At 40.9% G+C, this 17923-nt stretch overlaps 1 protein-coding gene across 2 annotated transcripts in view; it reads right to left on the reverse strand.

The window, feature by feature from the left end:
* Positions 1-17923, reverse strand: part of TPK1 (thiamin pyrophosphokinase 1) — a 341274-nt gene that overhangs the window by 196250 nt on the left and 127101 nt on the right. For both annotated transcript variants that reach the window (XM_051611450.1, XM_051611451.1), the window contains one exon: positions 6584-6653. In XM_051611450.1, coding sequence (XP_051467410.1) covers positions 6584-6653 — 70 coding nt within the window. Of the gene's footprint in view, positions 1-6583; positions 6654-17923 lie in introns of those variants that run through there.

A 17923-nucleotide genomic window follows, 5' to 3' on the forward strand; every position in this document is an offset into this window, starting at 1 on the left:
AAAAATGGATCCTAAACCAGGTAATTCCTAGAGGAGCAGCCTGTGGATGTGGATGGGTTTTCCAAACACTGCTGTACAATTTATTAGGATAAACTCAAGGTCCAGATTTTGATCTTTAAACACTGCTACAGTTTTTAGGTCAGGCAAAAATGTGAGATGTAAAAGATTTCCTTAAGCAATTTGACAAACAAAGCACCACCTCAGCTTTCAACCTTCTCAGATTTCAGTGTAATCACTCCAGTCAAAGAACTCTTCACCACCAGGAGCCATGGGAGAGCCATTTCAAATAGCTTTGACCTCACAGTTTCAGAGGCCTATTTTTTTAAAACATTACTGGAGCATATCCTGTTGTAAATCAACATCAATAAAGAAAAACTTCATACATGTGACTATCTCACATCCTCCTCAAAACATACAACAAATAGTTTTTAAAGACAAGACCACGGTACTCTTCTAGTATAACTATACTCAGAAAATCTCATTCCATGTTTTCTGCATAAGTGCCTAAATTTTACCTGACTATAGAATCATTGAATGTATTAGGTTGGAAAGGACCTCTAAAGGTCATCTAGTCCAATCCCCCTACAATAAGCAGGGCCTAAGCCAGATTACTCAGAACCCCATCAAGCCTGACCTTGAATGTCTCCAGGAATGGGCCTCCAACACCTCTCTAGGCAGTTTGTTCCAGTGATCCACCACCCTCATATTACTTTTTTCCAACCTAAATCTACTCTTCTCTAGCTTGAAACCATTACCCCTTGTCCTGTTGTTACATGCTCTTGTGCTCAGGTCTCCTCTCATAGGCCCCTTTCAGGTATTTGAAGTTTGCTATAAGGTCCCACCCAACTTGGTGTCTTGGGCAAATTTCCTGAGGGTGCTCTCAATGCTACTGTCAATATTATTAATGAAGATACTAAATAACACTGGGCCCAGTAAGGAACCCTGAGGGACACCACTTGTCACTGTTTCCATCTCAGGGGGAACCTTATCACTCTCTACAACTACCTGAAGGGAGGTCGTAGTCATCCATGTTGGATGGGGCTTTGAGCAACCTGGTCTAGTGGGAGGTGTCCCTGCCCATGCAGGGGGGTGGGAACTAGATGATCTTTGAAGGTCCCTTCCAACCCAAACCATTCTATGATTCCTTGAAATGTGATGGCCTTCTACAAGAAGGGCTGGAAAGAGGACCTGGGAACTACAGGCCTGTCCATCTAACCTCAGTGCCATGGAAGTTTATGAAGCAGATCATCTTGAGTGCCATTATGCAGCACGTGCAGGACAACCAGGTGATCAGGCCCAGTCAGCATGGGTTCAGGGCAGGCAGGTCCTACTTAACAGACATTTTCTTCTATTTCAAGGTGACACACTTAAGAGGATGAGGGAACGGCTGTGGATTTTGTTTACCTGAACTTTGGTAAAGCCTTCAACATGCTTTCCCACAGCATTCTCCTGGAGAAACTGGCTGCTCATGGTTTAGCCCGGTATATTCTTGAATTAGAGACTTAAGGGTTAAATTTGCCAAACCTACATGATGTTGTAGAATAGAATCTGTTAATGTTTGTTAGAGGTATTGTGTTGATCTAGGATGTGTCTGGCCTGAGAGCCCAAGAAGCAGGATTCAGCTGGGTACATCAGCCAACCTGACAGAATGAGGAACAACATGACCCAGCACAGTGAAGAAGACTACAAGCCTTCCTCCAAGAGACCCCTGCCCACGACCACTGAGAGGCAGTCCGCATGTGGGAATGGGCATAGCTTTATGATAATGACTTCTGGGAAATGATTCAAATATTATAATGAATTTGGGGAATTAATCAGAATAATCCTGCGTGGTTTTTTTTGTTAGGTAATGCATATGTATATTTTTAAGTGAATAAATGTATATTTGTATATTTAAATGAATAAATGTACTGTTGTCGTCCGCTGGTGTGCGCATTTGGAAGAACAATGCCCCACGCACCCAGAGCTTCAATAAAGAATACCTGATTTATATCTTCCCAGGTCTACAGAGTCTATTTCTTCTAATCACTCTTCACTGGGTAAAAAACTAGCTGGACGGCCGGGCCAAACAGTTGTGGCATATGAAGTTAAATCCAGCTGGCAGCCAGTCACAAGCGGTGTTCCCCAGGGCTCAGTGTGGGGGCCTTGTTCAGTATCTTTATCAGAGATCTGGATGAGGGGACTGAGTGCACCCTCAGTAAATTTGCAGACCCTAAATCGGGAGGGAGTGCTGATCTGCCTGAGGGTAGAAAGGCTCTGCAGTGGGACCTGGATAGGCTGGATTGATGGGCTGAGGCCAACTGCATGAGGTTCAATAAGGCCAAGTATCAGGTCCTGCACTTCAGCCACAACAAACCCCAGCAGAGCTACAAGCTTGGGAAGAGTGGCTGGAGAGCTGCCCAGCAGAGAAGGACCTTGGGTGTTTGATTGACAGCTGGCTGAACATGAGCCAGTAGTGTGCCTTGGTGGCCAAAAAGGCCAATGGCATCCTGGCCTGCATCAGGAATAGTGTGACCAGCAGGATCACGGAGGTTATCATGCCCCTGTAATTCTGCACTGGTGAGGCTGTACTTTGTGTGCTCTGTGCAGTTCTGGGCCCCCCACTACAAGAACATTTGAGGTGCTGGAGCATGTCCACACAAAGACAACAAAGCTGGTGAAGGGTCTGGAGGACAAGTCCTGTGAGAAGTGTTTGAGGGAACTGGGGTTGTTTAGTATGGAGAAAAGGAGGCTGAGGGAGACCTTATCACTCTACAACTACCTGAAAAGAATTTGTAGCAAAGTGGGGGTCAGTCTCCTCTCCCAAGTACCAACTGACAGGATAAGAGGAAACGGCCTCAAGTTGCACCAGTGGAGTTTTAGATTGGATATTAGACTTCTTCCCTTAAAGAGTTATCAAACACTGGAACAGGCTGCCCAAGGAGTCAATTGAATCACCTTTCCTGGAGGTGTTTAAAAGGCATGTAGATGCAGTGTTTAGGGACATGGTTTAGCACTGGACTAGGTGGTTGGACTTTTCCAACCTAAACAATGCTATGATTCCATGATTCATGTCCTACAGTAAGTCTGATATACTGAAATACAAAACAGAATCCTAGAAATCCAGTATTTTTTTATGATAGGTATATCCTTCCTCTTTTAGAGCCCACTGCTCCCCTCTTCAACCTGAAGCTGTTTATGTTGCAAAACCTGAGTACACGATGGATTTGACATCTCTCTGGAAAACAGCACCTAAACACAAGTACCAATGACTGTTTTTCTGGGTGCCAATACAATGATAGTTTTTGATGCATCTTCACCTTCACTATACCCTAAAGCCAGTGACACACAGGTTAATCAATGCCTTAAGATTTAATCAGAAAGTGTTGAGAAATAAGTTGTTGTTGTGTGATACAGATAAGGAACAACCTAACTCTGAAGTGTATAACGGTGCTTCATAGATATTTAAGAAATGCACCACAGGAGAGAGAAGGCAGACAGAATAACACAGAGCAAAAAAAACCCATAAAGATCAGTAACTCACCTTTAACTCTGATTAGCTGCAAATGTTTAGCAATAAAGAACAGTTTAGCAGTAGTTCTTTTTTCAAAGTGGGAACTGATGTTTATAAAGGAAAAACATAGTCTAAGGAAAATAACCTTTCTGGGTTGTAGAGCCAGAGAGAAAAGCAACAGAGTGCAGAAGTCCATTCCTTCTTCCCTCTTGCCTTTCCCCTGTCACAAGCACTGACACCTCCCAAAGACAGGCCTCTCCAAGAAAAGTTATCCTGCCCTTTTGGCTACTTTTCCTACCCCTGCTGCTCTAGAAGATAATTTGTTTAAACACATCATTGAAAAAACCCAGTAAGATTTCTCCTCATTAGTAGTTACAAAAATTAAGTGGTTTTTTGGGTTGGTTTGTTTGTTTTCAAACAAGGATAACTGCAATCCAGATTTTTTAGCTAGTTTTTACCCAATCTTATGGGAAAACCAACCAACACATGATAAAAACAGGTGAAGACATAAAAATCTCGCATTGATCTCATGACATGAAGTCACATTGCTAAGGCAGCCTGCACAGCACTGTAGAGATGAAGGCAAGAGCTTCCCTGGCTTCTTGGGAAGAGGTGACCTACTCAAGCACAGAAACATGTCAAGACACTGATGGGAGAAAACAGAAAATCCATAGAGGCAGGAAAAAGGAGGCCCCTGAATGTGGTCTTGCTGCTTTCCATTCAACAGAGTAGGCCAACTTAACATGAGAATCAAGTTCAACACTGGGTAAGTTTCCTGTAGAGCATCTTGCCCAGCTTGAGCCACAGCCCTTTAAGATTAAGATACAGACTAACTAAAGAGAGGCCATTAAGAACAGTAAGAGAAGATGACCAACAAAGAAAGAACAGGCTGGGCATATTTTAGCATAAAGCAGAGGAAGCTGGATGGGGTATGGGGGGGGGAGCCTCCCACTTGAAGATTTTTAAGAACTAGATAACTAGGTATGCATCAGGAATGGAATCAATAGGTTTGTTTTCACCTTAAAGCAGACTGAAAGAGGGATACATCTCTTGAGGTAATTTGTAGTCATATATTTTTCTGGTATTTGGAATGGACCCTTCAATATAGTAGCAGCTATTTCACTTACCTCCAAAGGAAAACAGCCCTACAACAGCCCCATATTGCAAGCTGTCCTTTTTCCAGAATGCTATAATTTATTTCCATTCTAAAAGAATGTTCACACCACCACAGCAGCAGAGGGACACTTTGCTGTCACCGAGAATTAAGCCCAAAACATCAATCAAGTTCTTTATTTATATCTCTTGGATATAATAATCTCTCTAGAATTGAAGGACTAAAGTTTTTAGATTTTGATAAAATGCAATGAGATATCTGGGCTTTGAATAAAATAGTTTTAAAAAGAAGGTTAAGACAGCATTAAAAAATGATTAGCATGTCAGTAGAGTCTAAGCAGACAGCTCTTTAATAACACTGGACACAGAATTTAAGAGAAAATACTTCAGAGAAGGAAATTAATATTCTTTCCAGTAGAATGACTTCTTTAAAGACAAAAATCAAAATTATGCAAGTCTTTTTTTGCTTCAAAAGAATCACTTTGAAGGTAAAATACAATTACTCAAAGCAATTAAGAGGAGAAGAAGAAAGATAGAGAAAAAGAATACTCCTAGGGCCAAGTATGTAAAACTGAAGAACTATTCACTCAAGGTATAATAATCCATTTCCCCCTGAATTATATTTATTTAATGCAAACAAAGATGTGCAGAAGAGATTAATGGATTACAGGAGAAGGTAAAATGGAAAGCTGTTCTTTGGAAAGCACCACCATTATCAAAGAGAACTGCTTGCTTCAAGTCGAAAAGATTATTGTTGAAATTCAAGATGAAGTTGTGCATGGCTCTGTGGGCAACTACTCAGAGAAAAGACATAGAAGATAATAAAAGGAATACTCTACAACAGTTAGCAGTTCCTGACAAGACTTCAGTCTCTGTTTTAGCAGTTGTTGATCTCAGCCATCAAACTTCTCACAGGTAACAAAGGAAGAAATTTTCAGTTAACCTTTCCTTTAAGACTACAGTCTTTCTCTCCAACTCTTATTTTTGCTTAGAAGGACAGAAGGAAACTGGCTTCCACCACACACTTGTCATGATATGAAAAACAATATCTGTATCAGATTTTGCTGTATGAACAAAACTGTTCTTAAGTTTGTAAGTTCTACCAAATACCTGTCTCATTCCTTTGCCCCAAGAATCAGCTTTATTCTTTTGCTTTTATTAAACTATTTATTTATTAATTCTTGCCCAAAACAAATGAAAATCCTAAGGACAAGCACAAAGAATCTCTAGTAACCTCAGATTACACAGTGTTTCATAGTTCCACTATAAAAATGAGAAACCACTTGAATGCAGTATTTTGCAACAAAACCTCAGCTTGACATTTTTGGGGACAAAAACCTGGGATATTTTACTATTTTAAACGCCATTACACAAAGCAGTAACATATTCTTCTATCAGTCTTATTTCCTCATCTAGCATATACATTTATAGATAAACTCTGTACTTGCCTTTGGCCATATATGATACCCTGATTCTAATTTAGAAATAATTAAGAAGTGTAGACTTCCTATTTTATTACCCATCTCATTTTACAAACCAAACAGATTTCCTCTAAGGACTCATAAGAGGAATGGAAACAACATACTTTGTTTCAGCTCCTGGTGAGAGGCATTACATGTTCCTCTAGCCAGCCCCTGCTAGGGGCACAGCAAGTTTTTCAGAAGCTGCATCAAAGGCCTAGTTCTGATGGATGCATAAAATGAGACAGACTGAAAGCAGGGCCTTCAAGAAGCAAAAAATAATAGTGGGCTTAAGGAAAGCAGGTATCTCATGTCACCCGTGTGTTTTTAAAAATTGTAGCTGGGAATGAAAATTAAATTTAACATAGAGAAAATATTATATTAGCTCCCACAGTTCATTTAAGTGCCTGCACAGAGCAGGCAGCTGCTTCAGTAACTGAGCAGATCCTGCTCCTTCATTTTTTGCTTTCATTGAGAAGAGATGACTTCAATGACTTCATGTTTACTGTTAACATACCTGTCCTGGCTTCCTTCTGTGATGTGATAGAGACGATTGGCACCTCCATCAGCACAAGCTCTCAGCGCAGCTACAAGTGAAGAAACAGAATGTGAATGTAACGGCATTATAAACAAAAACCACAACCACTTACTCCATTATTGACATGCCTGTGTAAACGCAAATGTTCCTTACAGTGTTGGGAATAAACCTGAGATCTCATATGGCTTTTAACTTCCTAGACCTGACTGGGAAAACAGAAACTTGTACTGTGCTTTGGTTTAACTTTCTTGAAAGGATGTGTGCAAAGGAGTGCAAGATAAGCAGCGCTTGGTTTGGCATTCGGCCTTTGGACCCAACAAGTAGGCTAATCTATGGCTGTTAGGGAGGACAGGCCTGGCTCACTGGCTGGAAGGGATACATCCTGTCCTTGACTACACGGTTGGACTGTGCATGAATTGTGAAACTAAGTGAAGGCTCCACAGTCAGAGTTTGTTCGATAAAGGTCAGGGCTTCATCTGACTTCTTATCAGATGCAAGTCTGGGCATCTACATGCAAAGTAAAGCTTTGCTCCATAGCCAGAGCTCATGCCATAAAGGCCAGAATCAAAGCCTATATGACTTAACCTGGTGAATTCACATGTGAAGCACTGTCTCCCTTACCTTTTTCCTAATCAATAAACATCATTAATCTGTAAAGAAACAATCAATAAACTCGTTATGACCTAAGCCCCACCTCATCAATAGGTGTTAAATTAGTCCTCAAATCCTTTGCTCAGGGAGAGAAGAGCATCTCCCCTGGAATGGGCTGACAGGCCTGATCTGTTCTTCTTTCCCAGGCAGGGAAACTTCGTTGGGTAAGGTATTGTGACTTTCACTATTTGGGTAGGGGTGAAAGAATCTCTGTATTATTATTGTTAGCAATATTGGCATCTACTAGTAGCACTGTCATAGTCAGTGCATTTATCAACAGATATTGTGAACTTGTATCTGTCACCTTAATAAATTACTTATTTATATATATAACTACTTTGTATTTCATAGAATCATAGGGGTTGGAAGGAACCTCTGAAGATCATTGAGTCCAACCCCCTGCTGAAGCAGGAACACCTGGGGTAGATCACACAGAAACGGATCCAGACAGGTCTTGAAAGTCTCCAGAGAAGGAGACTCCACAACCCCTCTGGGCAGCCTGTTCCAGTGCTCCATCACCCTCATAGTAAAGAAGTTTTTCCTCATGTTGAAGTGGAACTTTCTGTGTTGTAGCTTGGTGTCACTTCCCCTCGTTCTTTCACAGGGCACTACTGAAAAGAGACTGGCCCATTCTTGACAACCACCCTTCAGATATTTATAGACATTAATAAGGTCCCCTCTTAAGTCTTCTCTTCTCAAGACTAAACAGCCCCAGGTCTCTCAGCCTTTCCTCATATGACAGATGTTCCAGTCCCTTAATCATCCTTGTAGCCCTCCCTTGGACTCTTTCCAGCATGTCTTTGTCCCTCTTGAACTGGGGAGCCCAGAACTGGACACAATACTCCACATGTGGTCACACTAGGGCAGAGTAGAGGGGGAGGAAAACCTCCCTTGACCTGCTGGCCACACTGTTCTTAATGCATCCCAGGATACTATTGGCTCTCTTGGCCATGAGGGCACATTGCTGTCCCATGGATTAACTTCTTGTCCACCAGGACCCCAAGGTCCTTCTCGATGGGGCTGCTTTCTAGCAGGTCAACCCCTAATCTATATTGGTGCCTGGTGTTTTTTCTCCCCAGGTGCAGGACTCTACACTTTTTCTTGTTGTTAGGTTCCTCCATGCCCAGCTCTCCAGTCTGTCTAGATCTCGCTGAATGGCTACACAGCCTTCAGGTGTATCAGTCTATCCTCCCAGCTTCATGTAATCAGCAAACTCAGGTCATTGATGAAGATGCTGAGTAAGACTGAGACCAATACTGATCCCGGGGGAACACCACTAGTCACAGGTCTCCAACTGGACTCTGCACCATTGATCACAATCCTCTGGGCTCTATCATTTAGCCAGTTCTTGATCCATCTCACTATCCGCTCTTCTCACACTTCTTGAGCTTATCCACAAGGATGTTATGGGAGACAGTGTCAAAAACCTTGCTAAAGTCAAGGAAGACAACACCCACTGTTTTGCCTGCATCTATCCATTTTGTCATACCATCATAGAAGGCTATGAGATTAGTCAGACATGATTTCCCCTTGGTGAATCCATGCTGGCTACTCCTGATAACCTTCTTTTCCTCCATGTACTTAAGAGATGACCTCCAAAATAAGCTGCTCCATCATCTTTCCAGGGATGGAAGTGAGGCTGACCGGTCTGTAGTTACCCGAGTTCTGTTTCTTGTCCTTCTTGAAGACTGGAGTGACATTAGCTTTCCCCCAGTCCTCAGGCACCTCTCCTGTTTTCCAGGACTTTTCAAATACAATGAAGAGCAGGGTCTAGCAATGATTTCTGCCAGTTCCCTCAGCACACATGGGTGCATCTCATCGGGGCCCATGGATTTGTAGATGTTCAGTTTCCTTAACTGATCTTGAATACAATCTTCTTCAAGGTAGTCTTCATCAGTCCTGACTTCTGTGGTCTGGAAGGCTTGGGAATCTTGAGGGTCAGGCTTAGCAGTAAAGACGGAGGCAAAGACTAACTGCCTTGTCTGTATCCTCCATCACCAGGGCACCCACTTCATTTGGCAGTAGGCCCACATTTCCTCTGGCCTTCCTTTTACCTCCAAGGTACTTGAAGAAACCTTTCTTGTTGTCCTTGACTTTCCTTGCCAGTTTTAATTCTAAGGAGGCCTTAGCTTTCCTTGTTGCATCCCTACACACTCTGACTACATCCTTGTGTTCTTCCCAAGGGGTCAACCCCTTCTTCCATAATCTACAAGCTTCTTTCTTCCACTTAAGTTTGTTCAGTAGTTCCCTGCTCAACCAGGTCTCCTGGCACTCTTACTAGATTTCTTACTCTTCAGGACACTTTGATCTTGAGCTTGGATGAGGTAGTGCTTGCATATTAACCTTGGGCCCCCTTTTCTTCCAGTACCCTGTCCCCATTTGGGTATTTGCCACTTTGCAAATCTGTTCTCACAACAGGCCTCACTTGATTACAGGTGTTGTTAAATGGTCGTACACATAAACACACATGATCCTTTAGTCATAAACTCTTTATTAACTCCTACAATGTAAGACTGCAGTCCAGCCACCCCAGCGCCCCAGTATATGATGGTTGCTGGATAGCTAGGGGGCTGTGGTCTGAAATCCTGTGGCTTCAATAGGAGGGGTCCCCCTCAACCACACGCCCATGTCACACACACACATGGCTTTTTGCTTCACAGAACACTTGACTTCTTCCCTTGTTTCTCTAATTAGATGTTTGATCTGGTTTTATCAGACTAGTGCCAATCTTCATCTGACTGTGTCACTTTACAAATAGCTTATTTCTATCTAAATTATCCTACTATTTCTATCTAACCTATCCTATCTATCCTAACCTACTTCCCAGTCAACTTAACTACATGGGGGGAAAGTATTCAAAACCTCCAGGTGTGGCTATGTACTTGTCTAAACAAGGGGGAACTCCCACCTTAAAACTAACAATCTTTTCACCCAGGCAAAAGGTTCACAATGGTGGCTGTATAATGACCTGCATAAAAAGCAGGAGGAGGGAACAGGTTTTACAGTACCTGTTTTCTTCCCCCTTCTGTGGCAAAAAAAAGTTAACTCTACTGTAGTTCCTATACTGTTCCAGACTGTTTGAAACAACTGATATAAAGCAGGTGGGTTAGGTCTTGGCTTTAAATCTTGAACTATCTGGGTACAAAAGCAACAAAACCATAATAATTTTCCACGCTTTCACAGAACTTGGGGACAACAAAGGGCACATGTCACTAATTCCAATAGATTTAAACAAGCACAGACATGCTGCTCTCTTTTGATCCCTTTGTTTATAGAGACTTAAGTCAGAGAAAGGAGAAAAGTCTAACACTATTATTACAAAATCAGATAAAATTTGGCATGTTTTATTCATACGCATCCCTATTAATCATCATTTAACTAGCACACAGTTCTTTCATGAGATTTTAAAAATATGATAAGCTATTAAAGACTGAAAACGACCATCTTGTCTTAGCAGGCTTTCATCAGTTTTGCTCTGAGATACACAAGTGAGATAACCAAAGCACACAAGATAAAAGAAGCCGTTACTTCTACATTAGAGCAGAACATTCTTTCCAGGGCTGCAGGCAAATGGAGACTGACTGGTAGACCTGAGAGGACTGAAAGTCAGAGGATCAGAGGGGAAGGGGGGAAAGGGAAAAAGAAAAGAGACAAAGAAAGGAAACAGCCTGCTCAAGTTTTTTGGGAAAAAAGGTATAAACTATCAGATTGTGTACTTCCTGCTGCTGAAAATCCAATTTTCAGCTAAAGTCGCTTTGTTTTGGTGTTTATTTCTCAGTCAGAAACACCTCTCAGCAGTGACACAAACCTACATTTTTCCTTTTGGCACTCATTAGGTGGGCAATCTGCCTCTCCTTCTAGTTTAGCCATCAACTTAACACAGCCTGTAAAAACAGACAGCAAAGTTCATCTCTATACCTGCTCTCATCTTTAAGCCATCCTTATTAGGCTGCTGAACTCACACCACAGGGAATGTTCTGTACAGGTATATCCACCATGCAGTACCATGCAACTTTGGCTGAGGCTTTTTGGAAAAAAAAGAAGACAGCAGGACAGCACAAAAGGTACCAGCTCATCACAGGTAGCTTTGGGTACTTCAGCTTTCTTCTGCAAGAATATGGAGGGCAGGAGAACTAACATTGCACTCCTCAGTATCTCTTCTAGCACTGCTTCTGCTCCAGTGACCCCTGGTTTCTCTCTTGTCTGTAGTATTACAGTACCCACACCACCACAGTAAGCACTACCTCTCAGCCTTCTTGTGCAGACCATGCTCTTCTGTTTCTTTACCCTACTTTGCCCATTTCTTCCAGTCACCATTCAAACACGTAGTAACAAGCCAAGGTCAAGTACATTTGATCCTGACAAAGTGTATTAGCTGAGATAACTTCTAAATTACGGTAGCTGGCCAGCCACTTATCATGGTGATTCACTGCTTCAGGCTCTTGCCAGGTTCCTCATCCATCCTGATGAATATAAACATCATGAGACAAGAACTATCACCTTTTTTTCCTTCTTTGTTTGACTGGAAACTTTTAACCTCTCCTCTCACTTGAGGTTACAACTGAAACTGGATTAATTTAATTCCTTTCACTTGGACATATTTTTAAGTTCCCTCAGGGATTTCAGCTCACACATAATTTAGTAATGGCCAGTGCAAGAACAATGTGAAATATCTGTCCTTAAATTAGTCCTTCCACCCATCAGTTTATTTAGCAGATGTAAGACACCTAAGCAAGGCCTAGGACCTAACCAATTACAGCATCTCTTCCCTTGAGCTACAGAACTAATTCATCAGTTGAGATACACTTTATAACCAAAAACATAAGGCTGCAGGAAAAGAATTTTCTCACTTTGGGTGCAGAACCTGCATAAAGGATGCTTCCTGAGGCCAAAGACAGTCCTAGCTTTCTCATTCTGAGAATGGCGCTTTTTATATCAATTCTTCCACAATTTAAACAAATAACTGGCTTATGACTTCTTGGGAAAAAAAACAAAAAGGGGGATGAGATACAGAAAAAGAGAAATGAAATAGTCTATTATCTGCCCCAATTTCTTTAAGACAGCTAGAGCCTTAACTATTACCTCAATGGACTTAGCACAAGCCTGTCCTATGATCTCTTCACCTGATCTTACTATTTTAAAACAACATGACCAAAAACCCAAAATGAACTAAGTATTACGAAAGAAAAGTCTTCAATCAGTCTGGTACATGTAAAACTACTCAGATTCTCCCAAAGACCTGAAGGCGCCTAAGTAACAGTCTATGACATTTGTATGCTGTTCACATGGATAGGGGGCTACTATTTGATATTTCCAATCAAAATAGCTGCCTTATGTAACTACAATTTATAGCTGTCCCCCACATACGTATTCCTATAAATAGTATGAAATAATAATAAATTAAACTTTGGCAGGCAACATTGTGAACTTATTTAAACTACTGATGAGGTACTGATCCTTTACCAGCAAGTTAATGACTTATACCAGAATGAACTAAAGCCCCGGGTAAGTAACTAGCAGGTAATTATCTGATTGGCTGGAAGCCAGTAAATCATATTATTTCTACAGCTATGAACCAAGCCTTGCTTGATAAAAAGTAACGATATATATTAGCTGGAGGAACATCTATCATCATCTGGCAGTGGTTAAAGAGATAGTCAGCAGTTCTAAGCTTACAATTCAGATGGAAAATTCTCTATGAAAAGATAAGAGGAACTGCTTCTATACAGTGCCTTTTATATTAAAGACAAAACTGCTTTACAAACAACAATTTGTTTAAAGTGCAGCACGGCAACAGTGTAGGCAAATCTAGGAGTCTCTAGGCACTTTGCAACAACTCGCACAAAACCTCATCAATTATTTCAGCAGAAAGTGAAGAACCTGAACAAGATTGTGGCTTTGTTTTGTTTTGCATGGTGAAAACAGAGAGACCTGCTTCCAGTGTCTTTTTATTTAAACAGATGGAAAAAAAAAACCCACAACAAACCCAAAACCAAAATCCAAAAAAACAAACGAAAAGGTGGAAAATAACACAGATGGATGAAGTGCTAATGGTCAACACATGGGTCCAAGACAAGTTACCTACCAAGGTGACCTTGGTGAGGTTAGAGGCGAGAATGACCTCAGTGGTTAGCCAGAACACAGAAAGCCTTGCACACACCTTCTCTTCTGACCCAAAGGTTACTATCCCATTACTAACGACCCCTCAGACTTGTCAGGTGGACTGCACATGGAAGTACTCTCTAGCTTATGTATATCAGAAAGAGCTAAATCAGGAAAGATGTTACCTAAATGCTTTTGGTTAATCCTCCCTCTATGAACTGAGCCAGACTAAGGAAGGGTTCTCCAAGTAGCTCACTGAGCTCTGATGGGTCAGGTGGACCAACACCTCCAGCAAACGTGCCCTGATATGCAACTGGGAGCAGGAACTTTTTCAACCAGCACAACTGGAAGCAAAGGAGACTCATGCCCTTGGCCACCCTGCTCAGCCAGAGAGCCCCAAGGTACCACTTCATGCATTTGTGATGAGAAGGGATGCCATTCAGAGCACAAGAGCACAAGTGCACTGCAGCACTAGCTACGTGTCAATCTGCATTCCTTAGCATTACCACAAATACCAACCTTTCCAACCTGAATATGCTGTGTTAAGTTCCACTCCTCAGAAAATCGCACCATATGTCAAATTACCACCTTTATTATTTATCAGATTCCTTCCTGATATAGCTCCAGTGTCATTCAATGAACTAGGGAATGGAGACATAAAAAGAAGGTCAGCTATTTCACTGTGCTGCTTAGTGGAAGAATACAGAAGAGGCAACTCAATGGCACTGCCAGTAATTACTACTCAAATTATTAGGAGCAGCATACGTTCAGCCCAGTAGTGTTTGAAATTGTGGCAAGAGTAAATACCCTTCAGCTCCACCTACACTGAGGCAGAGTTACCTCAAGAGCATATCATCTAGCCATGGTATCTCTGAAAGAGTTTCTTCTAGCCAATGTGTTGAAGCAACCAAAGTATTTCTGAATAATGTTCTTGATTTTAAATGGTGTGTCTTCTGAACCAGTTAACTATTTCCCTTTAGTGACCAAAGCTGAGAGGCCAATTTTAAGGATAACTATTAGGGAATATGCTTTTTTTTTTTTTTAATATTTTAACACAACAAAAATAATGGAAAAAATATTAATATTTACTCTTTTGGTAGATATAATTAACTTCCTGACACTTTGAGACAGGATATGAACAGCATATCAAACACAAAAAGGAAGGCTTTGGCTCTGAGCTAACTAGTTCTGAAGCTTTTTGCAGAAGTGAAGCAAGTATTTTATCACACCTTTGACAGCCCTGCAAATAAAGGCAGGGAAAGAGACTCTACAGAACACATGCAACTCTTGCAGACTGAGTAAGATGAGGGCATAAAAAGGGTTTATACACAGTACCAATACCTAGGAAAGAAAATAATAACTTTATTATTCCTGTTATTCCTTGCAAATAGCATTTTAAATATTTTTTTCATTTTTTCAAGCAGTTCTTGAAATTAATCTATGTTTTTGCCTAAATTCCAGTTTCTGACATCTCCCCTTAAGCTGCTTTGGTATATCCCCTCTGTTCCTTTTCTAATTTTATACAACTTCTAGGTATTCAGTCTGTTTCCCTCATTCATTTATTGATTCAGTAACCTAGTAACCATAATTAACCTGCCAGCTTAATCTACACCTAAGAGAACCCTGCTTAATTAATGACTTGGAGTACTGGTAGCAATATATATGTGATAATATGTGGTAGATAAGCAGAGAATTGCTTGGTTTGCTTGATATGTTTGGCTAAGACATTGAGCATTAATAAAAAATACCAGTCACCAGTAATAAAATATGTAATCTGTATTTATGGGCGTCTTGTCTTCTCCTTCTTTCCTGCAGAAACTGCAAAAACATACTAAGTGAATTAATGGCTTTGTGCGGCTGCAGATTGCTAGCTAGGGGATCTCTCTGCATCTCAAACTATTCCCTCCCACCCATGTGTTTCCACCTGTGTTAACAGGTATGCAACTGCTATTTCATACCAAGCACAGTGCACTGCAGACATCTCTCTTCCAGTCAACTGCGATTCTCTTTAGCAAATCACCTGTCAGTTCCTAATAGTTTCTGCTTTGCAGCTGGACTCTGGTCTTGCTAAAAGGCTTTAACTATTTAAAACAGGCCCATCCTTAAGTTGTCTAAAGCTGAAAAGGCTTAGCTCCTGTCACTGGTATTACATTTTGCAGCAGTGTTAAAGGGCTTTAAATAAGCACAGTGAAGAATGTCACCTGCTTTCAGGATATTCTGTGCATCCAAATGAAATGAAAGAGATATACAGTGCTTTCTAAGCTGCTGCTATAGGTGCACATTCATGCTGCTATATTCAGTAGTAGCAAGAGCTATCTGCCTTCTGTAGCAGTACTCAGCACTTTCTAGAATTGAGACTGTTCTTAGGAGTTTCACCTAAAATTTCTCTTTTTTTGCCCTTTTTTTTTCTGCCATTGGCAATTTGCAATTTTTCATGCTGATGTGCAGTGCAGGAAGAAATTTTAGTTTTAAAAATGCTCCAAAGAAAACAATAGTTGCTAGTCTTAAATTGCCTGTGTACCCAAGAAAGGCCCATCATACCTCACTTCTACACCATCTGTAACACACAAAGAACATAAAAGAAACAGAGCAGTTCTCCAGTAAACAGATCACCAACACCAGAGGGGGCATCCTGCTTCTATATGGGCTGGATTATGGATCTCAGAAAAAAACCTACTGTACAGCTAGTAAGGTAGTTGTGTTTCCTACAAAGTTACAGTGCTTCTTTAGTCACTCTGCTTTGAGTTGTAAACACCATCGAGATCTCAGCCAAGCAGAGACAGAATTCATTAAGTAATTAAATATGAGAATAAAAGGAAGGAACCAATGTGATGATGAGTTAGGAAACACTATTCTTTTCTCAGCATTGATTCAGTATTGAGCAAAAGCCACACAGATAACACATCTCTCTAAAAAGTTCACACAGAAATGAAACATAGGGAAAATTAAACAATTTCTCCCACATACAAAAACCTCCCTGGAGTTTTAGCCAAAAACCAATTTAAACAGTTATAAAAACAAAATCTTACTTAAAAAAAAAAAAATAATGTCCACTTTGAAAAAAAAAAAAAAGTAAAACAATAGGTCACCCCCTTTAAAAGCAAATTTTACAGTACCAAAAAACACAACAGCAATCAGAAAAAACCTGAGTATCAGTAGATCTAGTAGGAGTAGTGTGCTGTCAGAGACAGAAGCAAAAGAGCAACTGTGTTTTCACGAGACTGAGTTTCTGGACTGTCTTCAGGTACAGTTCCGTGCAGAGTTCATTACAATGATTCATATTCAAGGCTGCTGGGCTTGGAGTAATCTTTTGTCAGTTGTCAGATTTAATATTCCTATAACCCTCACTTAGGATATTATTTTCTCTTCTCTTTCCTGTCATTCTTCTCCAATTCTGTTAAACCCAGCGGCTCTGGTACTTGCTGTCCATGGCTGTACCAGGCTCCGCAAGTGGTAGCAGCCCTGTGCTGTGTCACAGCAAAAAGCAGGAGGTGAGAGCCCAAACACAAAACAAAATACTTGCTGCTATCACTGCAACCAAAATCGAAGTGACCTTTTCATGACAAGGCTACATGGCTTGATGCCACAGGGGGAAGAATCAGGAATAAGTTGACTCTTTTCATTTTCTCATTCATTTTGCTCTCTAAAAATGACAGCTAAAGCAAAAATGTAATATTTAATCAGCTTTTCTTTTTGCCTTGAGCACACATCTATTATTACCAGGTAACACCACAAAAGCACTGATTAGGCCACGCACACACAAAAAAAAAGGGGGGAGGATATACTAAAAAAAAGGGGAGGGACAGGGGGAAATGTACTAAAGTACATAATGTTAATCCTGACTTTTTTGCCAATTAACTATTTGTCTTTAAAGAGTACTTTGTCAAACCGAAGATCCTCACACACGAAGCAAGCTGCTGCAAAACAGGTGTCTTAAATCCCTTATTTTCCCAAGTGAAACAGAATCCAAGCCCTCTACAATCAAATATTTGCATCTTATTGATGGCTGGTCTGGGACACCAGGAATTCCCTGGAGATTTGCAAGCATGCCAGCCCCTGAAGCTGGGCTGGAGCTTGGTTTGCAGACTAACACGGAAGTGCCCTGAAGCTTATTCTGGACTGTAGCTCTTCCCCAGAGGACATGCAAGAGGGAACTGAAATCTCTCATCCAAACATTGCCTACATAGCCTATGATGGCTGATGAAGGATCTGCTGAGTCCCAGACATCAAACCCCTACAGACATCATGCCAGCTATCCTTCATAATACATCCCATCAGATTACCTTTTGAATACTATCTTCTTTCATTACTTCGTAAGTTCAACATGCCTCACTAACAAAACTTCACTATAACCTGTGTACCAGTGCAATATACACTTTTATCAAAAACACTTTTATCAAAATATAATTGAAGGTAACCTAACTGAAAGAATGTGCAGCTAGCTTGCTTCTGCATCCGATAATCAAGTGCAATGGATAGACTTCAACATCAATTTCATTTCTGAAGTTTTTAAATGATGTTGTTTAATAACTCAGTGTAACATGCACTGACTTCAAGGTTTGAATG

This window comes from Apus apus, chromosome 2 (assembly GCF_020740795.1).
Source record: "Apus apus isolate bApuApu2 chromosome 2, bApuApu2.pri.cur, whole genome shotgun sequence".
Lineage (NCBI taxonomy): Eukaryota > Metazoa > Chordata > Aves > Apodiformes > Apodidae > Apus > Apus apus.